This window comes from Nannobrachium achirus (assembly GCF_963921795.1).
Source record: "Nannobrachium achirus genome assembly, chromosome: 11".
Classification (NCBI taxonomy): domain Eukaryota; kingdom Metazoa; phylum Chordata; class Actinopteri; order Myctophiformes; family Myctophidae; genus Nannobrachium; species Nannobrachium achirus.
In genome coordinates, this window is record NC_137820.1 from 11,113,815 (window position 1) to 11,136,696 (window position 22,882).

The 22,882-nt window shown below is 41.0% G+C and overlaps 1 protein-coding gene across 1 annotated transcript in view; it reads left to right on the forward strand.

Moving 5' to 3' along the window:
• Positions 1–11,765, forward strand: part of sf3b3 (splicing factor 3b, subunit 3) — a 43,689-nt gene extending 31,924 nt beyond the window's left edge. The window contains exons 22-27 of the mRNA XM_080736727.1: positions 388–513; positions 5,313–5,525; positions 6,210–6,308; positions 9,822–9,965; positions 10,809–10,913; positions 11,597–11,765. Coding sequence (XP_080592853.1) covers positions 388–513; positions 5,313–5,525; positions 6,210–6,308; positions 9,822–9,965; positions 10,809–10,913; positions 11,597–11,737 — 828 coding nt within the window. The 3' untranslated portion in view covers positions 11,738–11,765. The remainder of the gene's footprint in view (positions 1–387; positions 514–5,312; positions 5,526–6,209; positions 6,309–9,821; positions 9,966–10,808; positions 10,914–11,596) is intronic.
• Positions 11,766–22,882: the final 11,117 nt, after the last annotated feature.

The window sequence follows — 22,882 nt, forward strand, 5'->3', positions numbered from 1 at the left end:
TCTGTTACTTATCGGTTTAACTGATGTGCTTCACATTACCCCTGTGCGTTTGAACCCCTCTTTTATGTTTTTTGTTGGTTTGTTGTTTTGAGTTTAGTTCTTGTTGTGTTTTGTATTTGTTTGTGTTGTTATGTGTATAAAAAAGAAAATGTGAATAAAGTACTAATCATAAAAAAAGCAGTTATACGTTCAAGATATGAGTATTTGAATTGGCCAGACTAGCATAGAATACAACAGAACTTCACAAGATAATTCAGGGAAACGTCTTTTTTTTGTTTTGTTTTTAACCCCTGGAGGCTGCATTTTGAATGAATTAACATCACCTCTCCATGTCCGGCTGGGATCTTTTGATTGTGGCTAATTGATTATTTGTGTTTTGATTTGCAGACACCAGTGGAGGATGTTCCTTTGGCTATTGCTCCATTCCAGGGACGTATCTTGGTGGGTGTGGGTAAACTGCTAAGGATCTATGACCTAGGCAAGAAGAAACTGCTGCGCAAGTGTGAGAACAAGGTAAAAAGAATGACACAAATACGCACATTCACCCACTGCTAAAATAGTATATTCTGAAAGATAGTAGATAAAGACGTAAATGTTAAATCATTGCATAATCATTGCATAAATATGTTTAAACAAACTAGCCTCATAATATATAATAAACTATTTATATAGGAAAACACAACAACAATATTAGGGAGAATAGATGCACCAATTTCTGCTGTTAGGGGGTTAAAAAGACATTTAATTTAGATTAAAAAATGCTAACAAGCCTGTGGTCTAATGGGAGGCTGTTCCAGAGTTTAGCACAGATAGGAGGCGGTTGATGTGGGATTTGTCTTTCTTACCAGTTTCGAGTTGCAGGCTTGCAGCCATCTCTGTCATTTTTCAGAGCGGTTTTAAAGGAGGGTAGGGGTTTTACACTCCTTTAAGGCCGTCGGTAAGGCATTCCACATTTTTGCGGAGAACAAATTTAACCTTTTGAGACAAATTGAGTGGGTGTGTGGGGCTGCCTCTCGTGTTGTGTATGTGGACCTCCTTGACGTTTTGGAATTAGTTTGAAAGGTACATGGGTATCTTAGTGGTTTAGTTTATCTTGTACACCAGGCCCATTGCAAGATGCTGTACTCTGTCAGGGACCCTGATGGCAAAGGCCCAGTCACCCTTGCACCCGGTGCACCAACTTCAGGGCAGGCAGTGTATGGATCCCTTGCTGAGAGTCGAGTACAGGGCGTTGGAGTAGGCCAAGGCGAGATGAAATAATTGCATTAACAACTTAATGTAGATTTGGCTAAACTATAATGCATATATCGTCGTTGTCGGGTGGAAACCTTGTGTGTCCAAAACCGTTCGTTTTGCATTATCATTTAAAAAATGTAAACTAGTGAAAACAGCCGATCTACAAGCACACAACACCTCGCACCGCGAGGCGTTGTGTGCTTGTAGATCTGCTGTTTTCACTACTTTTGTGCGACGGCCTTGTATGATGAAGCAGGGCTTTACTTTGCGAAAGAACGTACAAATTTGAAACTTGGAGATACGAGGATTCTGCTCGACAGTGACGATATGTAGTAATATAAGTGTTACATTTCTTAACATTCTGAGATATTCACTGTTGATATAATGCAAATTACCACATGGATAGACTCGTGGTGTAATGCACCATCTTACAGAGGACGTGAGTTTGAATCTGGAGGTGGTTTATTCTTTAAATATCTGTCAAATGACCTGCGTTCACTGCATGTGGCAGCTCTGAAACAGGATGCTTGTCACATAATATGGTTTTGGTCGCACGGTGAGTCTCTATATGAGGTAGTGCCTCAGGAACCGAAGGATGGAATTATTTTGGTACCTGTTCAGCCCACGTGGAAGTGTTAGCTCGATTGTGGCAATGCACGTAATCCAGAAACCAACAGAATTCATGGTGTTAACGATGGTGTGACCACGCAGTGTCAGGAGTTTATTTTCCCCGTCCTTGTCATGTAGTCGTGCTGTGCTTCCGTGAGATTTTATTTTTGTCATCTGTTAATTTTAGCATGTAAGCTAGCAGGCAACATCATACATCGTACATGTGTGATGAGGCCATGTAAGGTTTTGCAATGACTGCTATCAGCTTACAGAGAAGATAAATATTGCACCAGGAGTCCAGGACAGGATAATTAACTAAGAATATATGTTAAAACAGTGTAGTAGGGGTGTAAATCATATGCTTAATTACAATTCAATGTACACACAAATGTGAATGTGAATTTATTTATTATACATTTCTATCTCTTTTAGAAGTGCTTCCGTCCAATTATATTTTTGTCATCTGTTTATTTAAGCATGTAAGCCAGCATGCTTTTTTCCATCTTCTCATTCTCCACTGTACACTACAGTGCAACCTTTTTGTCTCTGTGCATATGACAATATAGGAGAGGAAGCTTGGTATGGTACCATTATCGACCACAACACAAAGACGACAAATTGATTTGATACAGGAGCCAATAACCGATAAGAGGTTATTTTGTGCCTGCCTGCCTAACACAACCATATTAGATTTAGAATAACTTACAAACAAGCAACCAAAATACAGTATAATAATTATTGTATTCTTTTTCTATCACTTCATTTTATTACTGTAACTGTATTCATTATAATTTAATAGATGTTTGTCAATTTAATAGTAAAAAGACCTTTGCTTATGTTTTGGGAAACATTCTGAGTTTTGTGACATATTCTTTTTTTTTTCCCAGAATAAAAGTGTTCCTCGATAAAATACCTGTCTGAATTGATATTTTCGCTCTGCATCAATTAGATTTGGATCATTTGAGATTGATAAGATTGTTAACACCATAATATTGTACATTATGATGTATTATTTCATTTGATTCTGGCTAGATCAAAGCGGTCCTGTCTGTTTTGAGTTATGTGCACAAAGGCAGAAAATAAACCTGACTTCTTCTCCCTGTCACTTCAGTGTTTTTCTGCCTGAAACCATATCCAGGGACTCGTGTGCAGACCGCGGGTGTATTAAGTGTGTAGCAGGATATTTTTAGGCCAGCTGTCCATAGCATGATTTGTCTGTACCTCTGTCTGTATCTCTATCCCCACAAACGTTGACCAATCACAGGGCAGCTCACACTGCGACAGGGCAACTGTAGCTGAGTTGAGTTGAGAGGAAGGTCGTGGGTTCAACCCTCGGTTCGCACCACAGTAGACATGTCCAAGTATCCCCGAGCAAGACATTTAACCCATTCAGAACGGGTACACAATTTGTGTTTCATTATTTTATGCTTTAATTATTGAAAAATAGCAGATATACAAGCTCACAGCGCGGCACCGAGTGCCGCGCTGCGAGCTTGTAGATCTGCTATTTTTGAAAAATTGTGAAAATTTGAATTTTGACCCAATTCTATAAGTGTCTTTTGAATCCTTCTAAGGTTTTTTGAAAAACCAATGTTTCTATGTCAGCAATCTGGCCAGCCATCGTCAAAGAAAAGGTCCTTTTCACTTAACTGGAGCTCAGTTAGTCTGTTCTTGAGAGACTACTATGTCAGTGGTTCTCAAACCTTTTCATGTGAAGGACCCCCAAACTGATATTTATTTGGCCACGGACCCCCATCTCAAAATATTTAGTTCCAGGGACCCCCCAGAAGCAAAATTTGAGTTACAAACGTTCGCTTTGAAAATACATATAGTCAAAGATTTGCACACATTTTCACGACTTTTTCAAAAATAGCAGATCTACAAGCTCGCGGCACTCGGTGCCGCGCTGTGAGCTTGTATATCTGCTATTTTTCACTGGTTAAAGCATTCAATAATTTCTAGGTCTAAATGGGTTAACCTAGCGACTTCAAAGGTGCGCTCAACTTGAGCCATCTGAGCAGCCATCTGCTGAGTAGTAAATGCAGAAATGTAATTTTTTCCCTCCACCGGGAATTAGTAGATACTCCCTTTCCCATACCCCAATCACAGCTCACCTCACAACTACATGCATACAGCGATATATTCGTATATAAATATGTTTATTTGACGGGGACACTACAAAATAGAGATGGGACGATAAGCGATATTCTCGTTTATCTTGATAAAAAACACTCACGATAATCGTGATCGTGGGGATTTAATTTATCGTGATATCGTCCTCCGTCATGCACTGGGATCAATTCACCTTTTATTTGCCGAGCTGCATATCCGGTACCACTTAAACCCTCTATGATTGGCAAAAGGTACTTATAATATACGTACTTGATACAGTCATTTTTTTCCTCACTCTCTATCAAATGTCTTTGCCAAAAAATAGCTGATCTACAAGCTCACAACGCGTCGCCTTGCAGCACGTTGTGAGCTTGTAGATCGGCTATTTTTTGGCAAATGTTCTGCACCAGGATAATGGATTATGATTATCGCGAAAATATCGCAAATCGCGATTTCTCTTGTCACAATAATCGTGATATGAAATGTTCATATCGTCCCATCCCTACTACAAAAAACAATATATCATAAAAACAAACAAAAATATTATTATATTCCTCCTGTTATTGTAAAAACAGGACACCAGCGGAAGAGGGACAGCAGACAAGCGCTGCTCGGTTTCCAAAAAATATATATATTTTGTTTGTTTTTATAACTTGATATTTACACTTAACCCATTTAGGCCTAGAATTATTGACTGCTTTAACCAGTGAAAAATAGCAGATATACAAGCTCACAGCGCGGCACCGAGTGCCGCGCTGCGAGCTTGTAGATCTGCTATTTTTGAAAAAGTCGTGAAAATGTGTGCAAATCTTTGAAAAAATGTATTTTCAAAGCGAACTAGATATTTTGAAATGGGGGTCCGTGGACAAATAAATATCATTTTGGGGGTCCTTCACATGAAAAGGTTTGAGCACCACTGACATAGTAGTCTCTCAAGAACAGACTAACTGAGCTCCAGTTAAGTGAAAAGGACCTTTTCTTTGACGATGGCTGGCCAGATTGCTGACATAGAAACATAGGTTTTTTCCAAAGATCTTAGAAGGATTCAAAAGACAATTATAGAATCGGGTCAAAATTCAAATTTTCATGATTTAAAAAAAATAGCAGATCTACAAGCTCGCAGCGCGGCACTCGGTGCCGCGCTGTGAGCTTGTATATCTGCTATTTTTTTATATTTAAAGCATAAAATATTGCGTCATAATGTGTTGAGGCCTAAATGGGTTAATATTTAATATTTGGGCCAATTTTATGACCAATATTTGAATTTAATTTCGGAGGAATGTCAACAGCCCTAGCACACACACGTGCCTGTAGATGACCTCTGACCAGCTCTCCTTTCCTCTCCTCTTTCCTAGCATGTTCCCAACCTGATCACTGGCATTCATACCATCGGCCAGCGTGTGGTTGTGTCTGACGTCCAGGAGAGCCTGTTCTGGGTCCGTTACCGGCGTAACGAGAACCAGCTGATCATCTTTGCCGATGACACGCATCCCCGCTGGGTGACCACTGCTTGCCTGCTCGACTATGACACTATGGCCTCGGCAGACAAGTTCGGCAACATCAGTATAGTAAGTAGGCGCGCGTGTGTGTGTGTCTATCTACTGCAGGGTTCCCCAATAGGCGGCCCACGGGCCATTTGCGGCCCGCGGGGGGGCTACTGTCTGGCCCACACCAACCCCAGTAATAATGGTGGTATAAGAGCAGCAACAACACTAGTATATCGTCGTTGTCGGGTGGAAACCTTGTATGTCCAAAACCTTTCGTTTTGTATTTATCATCTAAAAAATGTACTAAACTGGTGAAAACAGCCGATCTACAAGCACACAACGCCTCGCATCGCGAGGCGTTGTGTGCTTGTAGATCGGCTGTTTTCACTAGTTTTGTGCGACGATCTTATATGATGAAGCAGGGCTTTGCTTTACCAAAAAACGTACACATTTGAAACTTGGAGATACGAGGTTTCCGCCCCGAGAGTGACGATATCTGAACTGACGCTGGAGTAGTGGAAACGCCACCGTCGCCCCCTGCAATGTTGTGGCCCTCGGCTTGGTAACCTAGACATAATTCGGACCTTGGGGAAAAAACTATTTGGGGAACCCTGGTCTACTGTATGTGTGTGATCATGTGCGTGCACATGTGTTCACAAAGCTGGCATACTATGGCCTCTGCAGAGTGACAATGGGTTTGTTTTTTGCCTTTATTACAGCGTGCAAATGAGTGGCATATCATTAATTTCATAACTGTCTCCTCAGGTCCGTCTTCCCCCCAACACCAGCGATGACGTGGATGAGGACCCCACAGGGAACAAAGCCTTATGGGACAGAGGCCTGCTCAACGGAGCCTCGCAGAAGGTAACGCCCTTGTTTTCCCCAAGGAATCTTTAGAAGGAAGAGACGCCAACGCCATTTTCGCTATCTCGCAATTCCAAACGACAGATTTGTCGCACCATGGCTGCAGCCGGAAGTTCGGTAGAATGCACTGGAGTCAGTGGAAGCCTGTGGAGCAGCCTGGGAGCAGCTCATGAATAAACACTATTTCTGAACAATTGAGACCTTTATAACATACTCAGCTCAGGAAAATAAAAGAAGGCATGTCCCAAAATCTTTTTTCTGCCGTGTTGATTTTCGACGTGTGCACTGTCATTTTATAGCAGCATCTAAAGAGCGCAAAGTTTCCTGTCTGGGAACCAAATCTCACGATGCTTCCGAGACAGAGACGATTATTATTTACTGTTATTATTAGGGCTGTCACAATTATTACATAATCGTCTAATCGTGATTATTTGACATTATCGCAATTATTTTGTCATAATCGTCATAATCGTGAATGTTGGAAAATGTCCGAAATAGTGGAAATAGCAGATCTACAAGCTCACAACGCGTCACATCACGACGCGTTGTGAGCTTGTAGATCGGCTATTTCCACTATCAAAGTTATTTTTTAAGTATTAAGTTGTCAAATATGTCAGTAATTTCTTTGTATATTTAGGTTATGTGTCATATCCCATGTACAACTTCAAAGCCTAAAAGCCAAACAGAAATGTAATTATCAACGACAAAAACACAATTAAATCGTTAATCGCCAATTATTTGAGTGACAATTAATCGTCATGTAAAATGTCATATCGTGACAGCCCTAGTTATTATTATTATTTCATTATGTACTGTGCTCATCGAAAAGCAAATGATTGTAAAAATACCTGTGATATGTCTTCTTTTATACCGTATTCCTGAACAGATCATATGACAGATTATATGACAAAGGTCTCAGTCGTTTATAAATGGTGTTTGTTCATGAGCTGGTCTAGCTCCGCTCCATTCACTGTCCTGTATTTCTTCACACTTCCGGTGCGAGTATTGGAACCCATGGTGAGCGTCATGGCCGGTCCCGGCGGTCACGTGTTTCCCTTCCTTCTAAAAGAACTTCCTTGGTTTTTCCAAGGAAGATAAGGAAGGAAGGGATATCCACGGATATCCTTACCACCTACCCTACAGTATTTCTTAGCTCCTACATCCTTACAGCCTCCTCCCTCCTCTTTTCCCCCCTCTTCTTTATCTGCTCTTATGACTCTTACTCTTCATCTCTTTTGCTCGTCGCCTCTTCCTCTTGAGAGGTATGCTGATCTGTCTCCCTTCTGCCCCAGCTGTCAGCACACGCAATGCACTGCATGAATAATTGTGAAAGTGTGCATGCAAACACACACACACACACACACACACACACACACACACACACACACACACACACACACACACACACACACACTATATTTAACTGCTGGTTGAAGACTGTTTAGGTAACATTTGGACCTGGAAAGTCCCTCCAATTTAGACATTATCCCATGTCTCAAAATTTTCCATTGTCAAAGATTGTGTCAGCTATTTTCACGTGTATGTGTTTACGTCAGTGATTTGTGCCATTGTGTGAACATTGTGTAGATAAATTGAACGTTTTTGTGGGGGGTGACTTGGAATTCAAACGATGTCCGTTTTTAGATGTGGATGTTTTGGTGGCCTGGATTTAGCCTCATGCCCAAACATCTCTATTCTGTGTGTGTTTTGTGTGGGGAGTGTGAGATTTCTTTGTCAAATGCAACCCTTTAGGTTTGTGTGGTGTGGTCAGGAATTAACAGACGGTTCTCTCCCAAAGAGAGTGCTGGCACTCATGCACGCCTTCGCATAGTGCAACCATCTCACTCACACAATACACACACAGTTTTGACTATGTTGTTAAAAAAGTACCATTAAAAAATGTGGCGTTTACATTCCCCTAGTACAGGGGTCTTCAACAGGGGGTCCGGGACCCCTCGGGGGTCCTCAGAATTACTACAGGGGGTCCTTTGTGTGATAGAAGCTTTTTTTCTCCTTTAACCACTTGAACCGTAGCGTCCATATTCTGAGAACTTTGGCCAAAAATATCAGATCTACAAGCTCACAACGCCTCGCAGCGCGAGGCGTTGTGAGCTTGTAGATTTGCATGTAGATCGGCTATTTTCTGCAAATATGTTTGGTGTTGAGGGGGAAAAGTACAGAAAGTTCAAGTACAGAGTGAAAGGTCAAGTTTATTAAGTATTGACAGTTTAAGTGTTTAACTATCTGAAAATACAAATTGACATGAATCCAAAATACACTGATGATTGTGCTGTCAAACGATGAAACTATATGGTATGGTTGTGTGGGTCCCTGCTTCATCTCCCTGTCCACTAAGGGGTCCTTGGCCTGAAAACGTTGAAGACCCCTGTTTTTTTTTTTTTGGTGTGTGTTTGTTGGGGCAGGGGGCTTGCCTGATGTTAAACACATTATACACTAACTGGGATATTTAAGGACCTAGACCTTTTTTGACTGGTGTTGGATATCCATGTGTTCTGCAGCAGAGCTACAGCTCTGCACCGCATGCATGCACTTGCAACGAAAAGAAAAGAAAAGAAAAAGGCTTCTCAATTTAGTCTGTATGCCAATTCCCTCCATGTGTATAGTCCCTGTCACCGCTAAAGCCTACTGTTCAGTCTGTGGAGGGTGCACCGTAGACAACCACGTGTCTTCCTCACATAAACATGAAAGCACCAGCCACAGCACGCTATCCCTCCCGGTACAGCCATGTACAACTTTCACTAGATTTTCGGTGTTTTTCTCTATAAAGAGACACACGCACACACTACCACCTTTTTATTTGTCTTGCTGTCACGCTTTCTCGCATGCACTATGATGTTCTGCACATACACCAGTGTTGATTCCGTCGACTAAAACTATGACGAAAAATGTTTGTCGACTGTTTTTTCACTGACGAAAACTAAATAAAAACTACGCTATGATGACTAGAACTAAGACTAAATATATTGACAATTTCGTCAACAAAATAAAAGCTAGACTAAAACATTAGGGAGGGACTAGTGGAGAAGAAAGTGATTTTATGTTTGGTTGCTCTCAGGTGTTGCGTGCTGAAAATAGCCAATCTACAAGCTTACAATGTGTCGCAGCGTGACGCGTTGTAAGCTAGTAGATCTGCTATTTTCAGCATGCAAACCAAGTGTAAAATCAGTCATTACGATGCCATCAAGGCTTGCCAAAATACATTTTAGTTGACTAAATCAACTGTAGATTTGGTCGCCTAAAATCTTATGATATTTAGTCGACTAAAATTTGACTAAAACTAAAGCTTTTCAGGTGACTAAATTATGACTAAAGCTAAATGACATTTTATTCAAAAGACTAAAACTAAATCAAAATTTGCTGTCAAAAACAACACTGCTGCACATACACCCCACTGTTTAACGAAACATCTCTCTTTGTCTCTCTGCAATGTGACAATCACATATGGAGCTCATTATTCTGTCTATCTCTGTCTCTCTGCGTCTGTTTGTCCAGGCCGAGGTCATAGTGAACTACCACATAGGGGAGACGATTTTATCCCTCCAGAAAACCACGCTGATCCCTGGAGGCTCAGAGTCACTGGTCTACACCACACTGTCGGGAGGCATCGGCATACTGGTCCCATTCACGTCGCATGAGGTAATGGCATACACAACTTGGACGAAGATAACACAAAGCAGCATAGAGACTAACGGGAACGACTGCTGGAAATAGACAGCCTAGAGTCCTATATGTCCAGAAGGTAATACTGTAGGACGAAATTAGGATGTGTGCGCTTTCTCTCTAGTAATCTAAAGACTGATACACACCAAGCCGACGTCAGGCCGTCGATAAGCGTCTGGCCAAAAATCGGTTTGTACTGTGTGTCTGAGGTGTGTATACTGCTGGCAATGGTAGTGAGACATCTGCTACGTTATGTCCCCTGTATTGTTTGTTTAAAGGTGATACGCCATGCATTTAAAAAGTATTTATGTCATATTGTTTATGTCCCAAAAACGTTTTTCAAAAGGTTTGAGGCTAAATTACCACTCCTGAATAGAGAGCCTCTCTCATTTTTGAATGGCTCTGAGCATTTCAGCTGCAGTACCACCTTGGCCTGAACTGCGCCCCCCCAAAATCTTTTTGAAAACATTTTTTTTTTTTGGGGGGGAAAAAGTTTTTTTTTTTTTTAAACGTTATTTTTTTTTTATTTTTTTTTTATGATGACGTCACAATCGGCAGATGACGTCACAATTGGATAGCCTGTTTTGAGAACCCGTGGGATACTTTTAACCTTCGCCTTCTCAAAACCAGAGAAAGACACAACGGTCAGAAATGGGACTTTGTAAGGAGCTAGTGGGACCCCAAAAAAAGGTTCTAAAATAGGAAAAGTGAAATTTCATGGTGTATCACCTTTAATCTTGTTGATGATGCACGTCAATGCACCCACACCTGACTCTCTCTTCACTTTGTCATCTTTCCCATCCTGTCTTCTGTCTCTAGGACCATGATTTCTTGCAGCACTTGGAGATGCACATGCGATCAGAGTTCCCTCCGTTGTGTGGCAGAGACCATCTCAGCTTCAGATCTTATTACTTCCCTGTCAAGGTTTGTACTTTGCATGCGTTCGTGGGCAGGTGTAACGGGGAAATATGCATCAAGTTAGAAGTTACCTCTGCCTTGAGAGATTGCAGATTTCCAGTAGCATTGGGTTTTGGAAATAAGCTCTGTGGCTTATGCTATTCACGTTTTGTTCAACAAACGTATATGATCAGTTCCCATGCGAACTATGGTGCAAGTAGAATTTTGTCTAATCTTTTTTTTTTTTTTTTTACAAGTATAGAATCAAAAGGACATTGGACAAACGTATAACAGACAATTAACAAAAAAATAAAAATAAACAACATATAGAGCTGCCAATCATCATATATAATGGTAGAAACGGGTCCAAGTGTTCTTCACTGTTCTGTTGTAGAAGCATATGTGAGATATAGTATATATAGAACATTTCTTACAGAGATGAGCAAGATAAAAAAAAAGAAAAAAGCAGTACTATCAAAATAAAATAAAATATTGTTTTTTTTTCCTCTTCCATTTTTTTTTACATTGACCATAAAAATAGAGGACAAATACAAAAATAAAAACAATGGTATGTAGGTACATTGCAAAAAAAAATTAATACAGTCAAATAACTAAAACAAAACAGAGTTATCTAATCTTTTTTTATCATCTTTTCTTGGCTCGTTCCTCTTCTGCCTTCTTTCCTTCTGTCCTCTTCTCTCCCTCTGCAGAATGTGATTGATGGAGATCTGTGTGAACAGTTCAATAGCATGGACCCTCACAAGCAGAAAAGTGTCGCAGAGGAGCTGGATAAAACGCCACCCGAGGTCTCCAAGAAGCTGGAGGACATCCGCACACGCTACGCCTTTTAAAACATGCATGTTTCCTTGCACCCTCCACCCACCCCACCCACCCACCCCACCCCACCCCCACCCACCCACCCCACCCCACCCACCCACCATGGAGGTATGCGTTCATTCAAGACAGACAGGAAGGACATACCTTTATTAACCCATTTAGGCCTAGGATTATTGACTGCTTTAACTATTGAAAAATAGCAGATATACAAGCTCACAGCGCGGCACCGAGTGCCGCGCTGTGAGCTTGTAGATCTGCTATTTTTGAAAAATCATGATTTTTTTTTTTTGCAAGTCTTTGAATATATCAACTTAAAAGCGAACATTTGTAACTCAAATGTTTACTTCTGGGTGGTCCCTGGAACAACATATTTTGAGATGGGGGTCCGTAGCCAAATACCTGTAATTTTGGGGGTCCTTTGACATGAAAAGGTTTGAGAACAGCATGATTTAGGGTCAAAGATCGGGTCAAAGATATTCAAAGACTTGCACTCATTTTCACAATTTTTCAAAAAATAGCAGATCTACAAGCTCGCAGCGCGCGCTGTGAGCTTGTATATCTGCTATTTTTCTAAAGTTAAAGCATAAAATAATGGTTAAAGTGGTTAAAATCTAACGCGACTGTGGCGCGTTCCAGGTATTTGAGAGTTAACACAATTATACGAACACAGGAGTGCAACACGTTTATACTGAGATATTTTTCTTCGGCTTGAATACAATCATAAAGCTGAATCTAGTGTCTCATTAGAAGAATGTAGACAACATTGCCATATTGCATTTGCTGCAAACACCTCAACCGCTAAAGTCAGATATGGCTGTGTCATTCTAGCCTCCCCAGACTAAGTCAACATCCCCATGCACTGAATGACCCTGTGCTATTTAACAGACAACTCTGTGAGAAATGTCCATACTGTTACCAGTGAATTATTACGAATCTCAACAGCCAGTACGTAGTCTTGTAAACATAATTTCATCTCTTTTTTTTTTTTTTATCTGCTGAAGCAAACGGTGGTTTTGGTTCACAGAAAGACGTCACGCTTTAACTAGGCTTGGAACCCCTCTCATGTGCATCTTTGATTTGAGTTTGGAGCCATAGGCTTTGGTTTCAATATGCAGTGCAGCTTAAGAACACAGCTGTTGTACTGTTGAGTCACTGTACACAGCTCTAGTGTTGAGCGGTCACAAAGTCAGTGGAGGGGGGAGTGTTTTGGATAAGTGTTTGTTTTGACAGCTCCATGGCAGCCATGTGATTGAGACGCTCTGTGCTTTCTTAAATATCTGTGTCAAAAAATCGTTTTCATACAATCCTTTGATGAATTCCTCAGCCATAAGGGATAACTTTGTGAAAAAAGAAAGGGGGGGGAAAAAAAAGATACTGGCTTCTTCCTTGGACAAGTGACCTACTGAAAATAATAAAAATGTGTAATTAATTCATTAATAATTATAATAATAATTAAGAGGAAGAAAAGAATTGTATAAATGATATTGTAACTACGGACAAGCAAGCGAGTTACATTCCAAACAGATAACATAATCTGTCTCTATTTGATATAATGGCTGGCCAATTTTAATGAACCCCACCAAAATCTGTTTGTTTTTTTATTGTCATTTTCTTTTCTTTTTTTATCGTACCAGGTTTGATGAATAGACGAGCGCTAGTCTGTTCCATTTTCTCAGCCAAATATAGGCCATGGCTACACGGAGCTGGATATTTCATATATCCCGGTTTTTCAGATATCCACATAGAAAAATATCTAGGTCCACATGGAGCTGGATATTTCATATATCCCTGTTTTTCAGATATCCACATAGAAAAATATCTAGGTCCACACGACAAAGATATCTAGCTCTAACAAGCACACACACAGTAAAGTCTTCAGAGATATCCGGGTTCCCTGTCTACACGGATCCAGTGAATCGGATATTTTTCAATCTCTCCACTTATTTATCCGGTTTAAAAAATATCCAGTTTTTACAGCCGAAATATGCAGCTTTGTGTGGCTGCAAGCACCAACAGCACAAAAAAATGTCTAGCTTCAGAAATATCCAGCTCTGTGTAGCCGGCACCTTAATCTGCCTGCCATTCTATTCATTAAGGACCCAGGCTTATTATGGTGTATCACATTTCCCATCAGGTGAACCAGCAGAAACAAACCCATAACTCATCCTTAGTAATGAGCCACAGATTAAGCAACACTGCCACATGGCCCTCAGGACGCTGGTGACAAGTGGGGAAACGGGACACTGAGGATTTTGCGTTTGCTGGGTGTTGTTCTTCTCAGCCCTGTAAATTCCCAACCTCAGCCACAAATCTGCTGATACTCCTTTCCATCCACCCGACCAACCCACACACACACCCCACGCTGGTGTAGACATAGCATTCTGCAGTAGTCATTGAGTTGAGGGTTTGTGGGAGAGGGGGCAGTGGACCGTTTTGTAAATAAAGTTGTTGGTTGTTTTTTCTTTTTTACATTGTAACTTGTGTTGTTGTCATTCTTTTTGTGTGAGTGGACATTCCTCAGATATACCTATTACATGTATGAGTAATATGCACATGAATCAAGCAGGATTATGTGTCCGTTATTTGCACAGTTCACTGGTTCGTTCTGGTGGAATTTACCATTAAGACTTATTTGTTCAAAGGCAGGGCAACAGATACGTTTTATAAATGGTGCTAAAAGGTGTTTGAACAGCTGAATCTGCCCCAACATTCAGTTGAGCAGTTTTGTGATGTCTGAGAGTGGAGGAAGTCCAATCTGGTAAACTCCACTAAACTCCCAATAAACAAAAGAATATACCATATCAATATACATTAATTTTACCTTTTTACAGTAGATGTTTCCAGAGCATTTATATCTATTTTGAATGCTAGACATTTACAACGTTTATTATTATACTATTATACTTTTAAGTACTGCCAAGTAGCACCTCCTGTCGTGATTGTCATCACTCTGCAGTTCCATTCTGCTATCTGTAAGTACGGTACTAGGGTCACCTTTAAAAATATATGAGAAAAATAAACTGATGTTCAGATATGGACTTGTATGTAAATTATATATCAGAAGCCGTCCCATATCTGCTGTCCAATGTTAATATAGTATTGTAGCAGCATGTTTTGCTCTGTTAAACGGGTTTAGGAGAGTGAAGTGAGGACACCTCGCTTCGGGGCTTAGGAAGTGATAAGGGTTCAGTTTGTAAGATGAATCTAGGCTTTTACAGGAAAAAACCTAAACATGTAGACAATTAGTTGTATGTTTGGTGTGACTGACAACTACGGTATGCTGGTTTATTAATCCTTTCTAACAGTTATTTCTCGCACTGAAGGAAGACATCAAACATATAATTGTCCATGTCTTAGTGTCTGTCTGAGTGTCTTGTCACAGCGTTTCTCCTCAGTGGCTGGAGCAATTGATCTGAAATCGCATCACCATTAGCATATGAACACACCTGACATAACTGTGAAGCCCGTTTGTCACTTTCACAAATCATATGCTGTATATTAGCATTTTTATGGTGTATCTACTATCTATTCTGCACCTAGCATGAGGCCGTGTGTGTGTCGGTCGGTCGGTCGTGCCTGTTACAGATGTTGTCCAAAAATCATGCAGATCGGTACACAGTATCTCTGTAGCCATTAAACGAAACGGGTATTTTTTTACATTGATGCTCCTACATATTATCATGCAAGCACCAGTTAAAGTTACTTTCCATCCCTCATATAGGGTGCACAGTGCACAACCCATAACCCACACACTGCACATCATTTCGGAGCTCATATCTTTGAACGGGTAAGGGCTAGTTCTATATAATTGGAGTTTTGTTGTTGGTCAGCTTTAACTTAAAATAACTAAGTCAGCTTTATAAATAAAGTGTATGTAACATTCACTTGCCTATCTTTGCAATGCAGTACAGCCAAAGGCTCCGAAAACAAAAGGCAAGGGCTCTACCCTTATTTTTTCTTACCACAAAAATCACAAAATGTGGTTGTACAGGCTGTATAGACGGAACATAAGAACATTGCGTGCGCTGTCTATCCTCTATTGCTCCAGTCGTTTGTACTCAGGAGGGCATTGTGAGAATTGGGGCAGAGGGGAAGGTATTTTTACATGTATATCATGTTGTTTATCCCTTGTTTGAACTTGATTGTGTTTCCTTCAGTTCAACTTGTCATGGCCTGTGCCGGAAGGATACACATTGTACCCCTTAAAAGAGAAGGAAAAAAAAAACACGCACAATACTTCGCAGGGGCATGGTCTTGTTGAAAGGTTTTATGTGGCCTGCCTGGCCATGTTATCTTTCTGGCATGCCAACTGTCTGGGACTTTGAATTATAATCCAAATACTTTACACAACAGATGCTTTGTAGATTGAGATCTGGTGAGATAGGCGGCGGTTGAATTTACTTGTTTTTCCCTTGGGGATGCAGAGTACATGGTGCTGTCATATCTTAACCAGTAATAATGTTCATAATATATACTTGAATAACAATCTGTAACTTTTTATGGAGCCTAAGGACCTGGGGCCAACAACTAATTGCACTAACTTGCATACAGAATACATTTTACAAGTTTACTCATTGTGTGTGAAATTGAAGTAATCCCTCTATAACTGCTTTAGGGACACAGCCTGAGGCAAAAGTAACACATGCTTGGAATGCGAAAACAACAAATAGGCATGCTTATGATGGCATAATGTCTTTGAAACACACTGTCAAAACATCACTCACAATCATACATAGCTTACTGACAGCTTTGAATCAATCCAGTGTCTGTTGCCATATAATTACATTCTTGGTAAGTTTGGTAACTCATCGGTCAGTCATCAAACTACCTGTGTGCCATCAATTATTTGTTGCGTTCCACTGCAACGTCAGACGAAAAGTTCTACGTGCATGATGTGTGTTCAAGACATCGTAAATGTGTTGCAAAAAAATCACACCTGTGTGAACTGAGCGGTGGTCGTGGAGGCTGCGCAACAGCAAAACAAATATATATATGGGTAATAATAATAATAATAATAAAAAAAGATTAAAAAAATATTTTTAAAAAATATATAAAAATAATAATAAAAAAAATATATGGGGGGGGGGGGGGGGGTGCTTGCTTGCGTGCGAGAGAGAGCGCCATCCATCCATGCATGTCACTCAGGCCACCACTGCAGGCCGCCACTGCTATTGCAGTTGATGCTCAGGGCAGACTAGACTCAACAGCACCTCTCTGGTCACCCAGGGTACTCAGGCTACATACACCAGAGGCTACATACAGACAGACACACACACACACACACACGGATACACACACGGCCACGCTATGGAGACGGTGTGACCACCGCTCAAAAAGGGAAGGTCAGATTCTTCCACATAAACCTGTGTATGCCTTAGTGGCTCCCCAACATTCTTTGGTAACAATAGTGGTTTGTGGTCATTTTGGTTTTGTTTGTACTCCTGTCACTTTTTTGGTTCTTGTGCAGGTTGCAGCACCAGAGCTGTTGTTGATTGTGTAATGACAAAAGTATCTCTAATTTTTCAGACTGTGCTGGTTTGTGTTTTGCGGGCAGGGCTCCAGGGTGCGAGCTATTAGGTCGCATATGCGACTTAATTTCATAAAGTGCGAGTTAAAATTTAACCAGGTCGCGCTGGTGCGACCTGAAAAAAAGGGAGGAAAAAAAGAAATCCTCAATCGAGGATCGCCTGACGCCTCTCTCTCGCTCCGTCTCTCTCTCTCCCTGGCTGCCTGCCTGCAGAGCCTATGCTCTGCCCCTCCCCTTCTCTCTCTTTCACTCACATACACACACACACACAGTACTACACAGTACACACACACTCTAGCGTCGACACACACGCAGACAGACAGACAGACACTCTCTCTCTCTCTCTCTCTCTCTCTCTCTCTCTCTCTCTCTCTCTCTCTCTCTCTCTCTCTCTCTCGCTCACATTGGATAGATATCACATATATACTAACCTTTCTTTGTATAACCGTGCTTTTTTCTGTCATCTCGAACTGGATAATAATCTATAATCCATAGGTTGTTTGTTTGCTATTAGATTAGCTATTATCAGCAATCGCTCGTGGATGTTTCCACCGTTACGTTAAAACAGCTGTGGCTCGTTAAGTTCCTCAGTGCCCAAAATGCGCTTCTCACTTCATAGCCAATTAGCTCAAATGAACGGCAGCTGTAAACTGTTCTGTCTTTGGTGTCTCGTGTATTCTGTGTGTGTGTGTGTGTTGTGTGTGTGTGTGTGTGTGTGTGTGTGTGTGTGTGTGTGTGTGTGTGTGTGTGTGTGTGTGTGTGTGTGTGTGTGTGAGAGAGAGTGTCCAAGTGAACGTTTTCTGTTGATATCAAGCAGCTTACTTCCCAGTATCTCACTCTAAAACCATAAGGGTTAGGTTTCATTTTTCCATCCTGCATGAAAGCAGGCCTATTGCATTTAGTCTACGTTAGTTCTATATTGCCTTTGTTAGCCGAGATATTCGTAAATCTTTCTTGAATTAATGTCTTTAGTTTGCAAATATTAACTTGAAGCAAAAATACATAAAAACTAGCCTACAGCTTATTTTTTTTACTTATCATGAGACATAGGCCTATTTGTTATCGGGGTATTCAACAACATTATATTGAATATCAAAGGCTTTCCTAATATCACACAGCCTTAGTGCTGACCTATTTTTACTGCTGCTCATGAAGAGAAACCTAAAGTTCAGATTAAAATATTTAGCAAATATCAAGTTTGGGTCATTGTCAATCTTTACATCAAGGCAAATTGAAATGGCTTATGGTATGGAAATGAACACAACTGTCATCAGTATAATAAGGCTATGTATTAATACCACGCTAATACGCTATACAAAGAAAAATATGGTGCTACCTAATTTCTGATGGTGCTACCTAATTAAAACGTAGGTGGCACCAGTGCTACCTGTGAAAAAGTTAGTCTGGAGCCCTGTTTGCGGGTATCTAAAACTAAATTATAATCTCTTGATTTTAGTTTTAGTTTCTGTGGTGGACCACAATTGCTCAATTAACAGTCATGTTAATGCATAAAATCCATTTTTGTAGCAACCACTTATGACACTATTTTTTCCCACACTCCTTGTCCTGACATAAGTACAATGGCAGATCTATTAAGAATGTCACTGTAAACTATTTTCAAATATAACTAAACATTTGTATACTGTAGCTTTGGTAAGGCACTTCATTTTGGAAAGGATAGGCTGAACATTAAAAGCCAATGGCATGCTTGTTTAGAAATATTAAATGACCACACCAGTGGTCTCTCATGTTTATCCAATTGATGACGACTCACAATTGAATTAAGCCCCTTTCCCACAGTGAATCCATAACATTGCGGGATAAAAACTAGGTGACAAATGCAGTATATAGATTCAAACATACAGGCCTTCTATATGGAGAAGTTCCATATTGTCGTTTTCCACATCTACTGTAGGCTACTGTGTCTAATTGTTGCTTGAGAGCTGTCTAAAGCACTCAAGAATTGGCATTTAGGGATGATAAAATACGTATGTTTTTGAGGCGAACAGAACTCCACCCCGGGAGGACACTTGGAAATGTCAAATGAGCTGAAATGTTGCATTGTGTGTAAAACAAAAGCTGAGAACGTTGTATTGTAGTTGATGATCTTTGTAAAGAAATAATGTTTTCAGCTAATCTCTTGCTGAACATTATTTAGATCGCTATGTACATGTAGAGACAAATCTAACTACTGTATTACTGTAAACTGGCCACACACATATCAATACGTTGCACTGAGATCTGGGCTCTACAAGGAAACAAAAGTGAAAATCTTTTAAAAGGATCCCTGGCTAATACGACAAATATGCCTTAATACATTATAATTGTCCTCTATAATTACAATGTAAAATATAAAACACCTTAAATATTTTATTTCTTCTAGAAATAGCTAATCTTTCACTCAATAGGGGAAATGCCTGTCGCAAGTTGATGTCATAAATGTAAATTGTGTTCTATCCCTATGGAATGTATGGCATGCATGTGCAAATAAAAACAAATGTAATACTTCCAATGGTTAATATGAGCATCAAATCAATATTTCAAATGTTTTTGTGTAATTTTCTTTTGCACATGTCATGCATGCCATGAAAATGACACATGACATTTATGACATCATCAACTTGCGACAGACATTTCCCCTATAGACAGGTTTCTGGTCCACGTCACCTTTGATTCGGTACCAAAATTAGCCCATGAAACCAGGCTTAACCAGCGCTCCCCAAAACAACAGGTTTGGGGATTGGACGGACTGATTACATGATACAGTCACCTGTGCATTTAGTCTCAATGTTTGTAAACAAGAAACCCGTCTATTGAGTGAAAGATTAGCTATTTCTAGAAGAACTAAAATATTTAAGGTGTTTTTAATTTTACATTGCAGTTATAGTGGACAATTATAATTTGTCGTACTAGCCAGGGATCCTTTTCAGAAAATGTGAAACTTACTAAGGCTGGTGTTGATGATTTATGCAAATAAAAAATATCTTAGAATGGTGTTCTTATGAAGTAGCTTTGTTCGTATAGCAAAATGTCATTAGAGCAATCTGAGCTTTCATTCCCACTTCAGTTGCAGGTGAAGATGTATGTAAATGATACAAGGCTATTTAGACATCCATAGGTTTTGGAATAATAACCAGAGGTTGCTAGTTTTCAGTGAGATTGTGATGCTGTTGGATTTGGTATAAAATGGCTACAAACATGCTAGTGATGTGTTAATATTCTGATCTTCCAGTAGACCAGGCATTCATTCTTGGGTCATATTAAAGTCTATAACTGCAGGTACAATATTTTCCTATCAAAAATGCCCAAAGAGTTACCTTGGGTCTGTCTGTTTTTTTTATCATTTGAAATGGCCAGCTTTCAGGAGTGACCTTGGCCAACCTTCTGGTTTTGTAACTTTCAGCAGATGGGGCCACTTTACCACTCCTTAAAGGAGTAGTTCACCCCCAAAATGACTTTTTGTCTATTGATTAGTCACACCATGGATAATAATATTGTTGCGACCGTCAGGTCGCATTTACTACCAAAACCTCCACCGGCTGTCAGTCAGTCAGTCAGTCTGTCCGTCATGTCACACTTTTCCCCAACTCATATCTCCGCCACCGTTACCCCAATCCATGCCAAACTTTGCACACACACTCCTTGCCTGCCAATCCACAACCTCCACCCCACCAGGGACCCCCGGAGCTCCAGGGACCCCCTTCCACCGCCGCCAAAAAGTGCAAAAATGACCAAATGACCACCCAAACGGGGCTGTTCACAGGGAATTCCTGGGGACCACCGACTCCTGGTGCTCCAGAATGGATGCCCCTAGTGGAGGACCCCCGCCACTGCAGCACACATAAAATGCCGTAACTCGGGCTAGGAGCGACCGGGAGAGCCATTTTTTCAAACACATTTTTGGACACTGCTCCTACAGATTTTGCCCTAAAATCACGCAAATTGGTACACAGTATGTCATCAACATGGATCTGTCCCATATAGCGCCACCATCTGGCCGATTTTTTCAAACACATTTTTGGACACTGCTCCTACACATTTTGCCCTAAAATCACGCTGCGACCTGACGGTCGCTTATCTCCCGATTAGGGAGTCTTACTGGTTTGTATTCGTCGCATTCCTAAGACAAACGAAAAATGATTATATGGATGGGGACCCAAATAAGGGACTGGATGGGGACCCAAATGCATTTGGGTCACAGATTTAGGGTCAAGGGTCAAGTAAATTTACCCCAATTGATTCTCACACAAATGCATTTGGGTCACGATCCAGGGCCTTGTATTTGGGTCCACATCCAGGCCCATGCATTTGGGTCCCCATTCAGAATCAATGGGGGTAAATTTACTATAATACATTTTCTGTCGCGACCGAAGGTCACATTATACCCTGAAAAACCTCGTAGCTTGTCTGTCTGTCTGTCTTCTGTACAGGAAGTGATGTCAGTGTGATGTCAGTGAGTCACAGTGATGTGATACAGAATTACTCATATATGGGCATAAAAAGGATGTCACGTGACATCACTTTCTGTACTGACAGTCAGACAAGCTACGAGATTTCTCAGGGTATAAAAGTCCATATATGGTCATTCCCAGAAAAAGAAAAACAACTTTTATGTCCATACATGTATATTTCTGATGTCATAAATTCCAGGTCAGAAATGAGAATGTTAGGGTACCATATATGGCGATCCACAGGCATCAAACCAAGGCCCTAACTCACCAAGGGTTGGGGTTAGGTTATGGGCATAACATATATTGTATGTATATGAATGAATACATATTATTAATAAAGGATAAAATAAAAAGACCATATATGGTCATTCCCAGAAAAAAGATAAATCCCAGGCCGAAAATGAGAATGTTAGGGTACCCCCTTATGCCCATATATGGAGATCCACAGGCATCAAATCAAGGCCCTAACTCACCAAGGCCCACGTACGTTTTATGCCCATATATGGAGATTCCTATATTGTCAATATTAAGGACATTTATTATGGACAATATTAAGGACATATATGGGCGGCGTGTTCCTCCCTCCGCATCATCAGCGCCCACACCCTAGGTGGGGTTGGCGATAGGGCCTTTCTGTGTGGAGTTTGCATGTTTTTCCTGTAAGAGCGAGAACATTTAGCGACCTACAACCGGGTCGCAACGTGGTCGGTAGTTTTCAGCGAGTAGGTCGCTAAATCGAGCGACCGGGTCGCTAAATCGAGCGACCGGGTCGCTAAATCACCGACCGCGCCGACCCAGTCGCTAAATCTACCGACCTGCCTGCAGTTTTAGGTCGGTAGATTTAGCGACCCGGTTGGTACATCTAGTGACCCGGTCGGAAGATTTTGCGCCCCAGTCGGTCGATTTAGCGACCCGGTCGCTCGCTTTAGCGGCGCGGTCGATGATTTAGCAACCCGGTCGGGAGGTTGCGTCGGCAGGTTAGCCTACTGAGGTAAGGTTACTGAGGTTAGGTTTAGGGTTAGGGTTAGTAGCCCGGTGGTCGGTGGATAAGCGACCACCGGTCGGTGGATTTACCTACCCGGTCGGTGGATTTAGTGTCCCGGTCGGTGGATTTAGCGTCCCGGTCGGTGGATTTAGCGACCCGGTCGGTGGTTTTAGCGTCCCGGTCGGTGGTTTTAGCG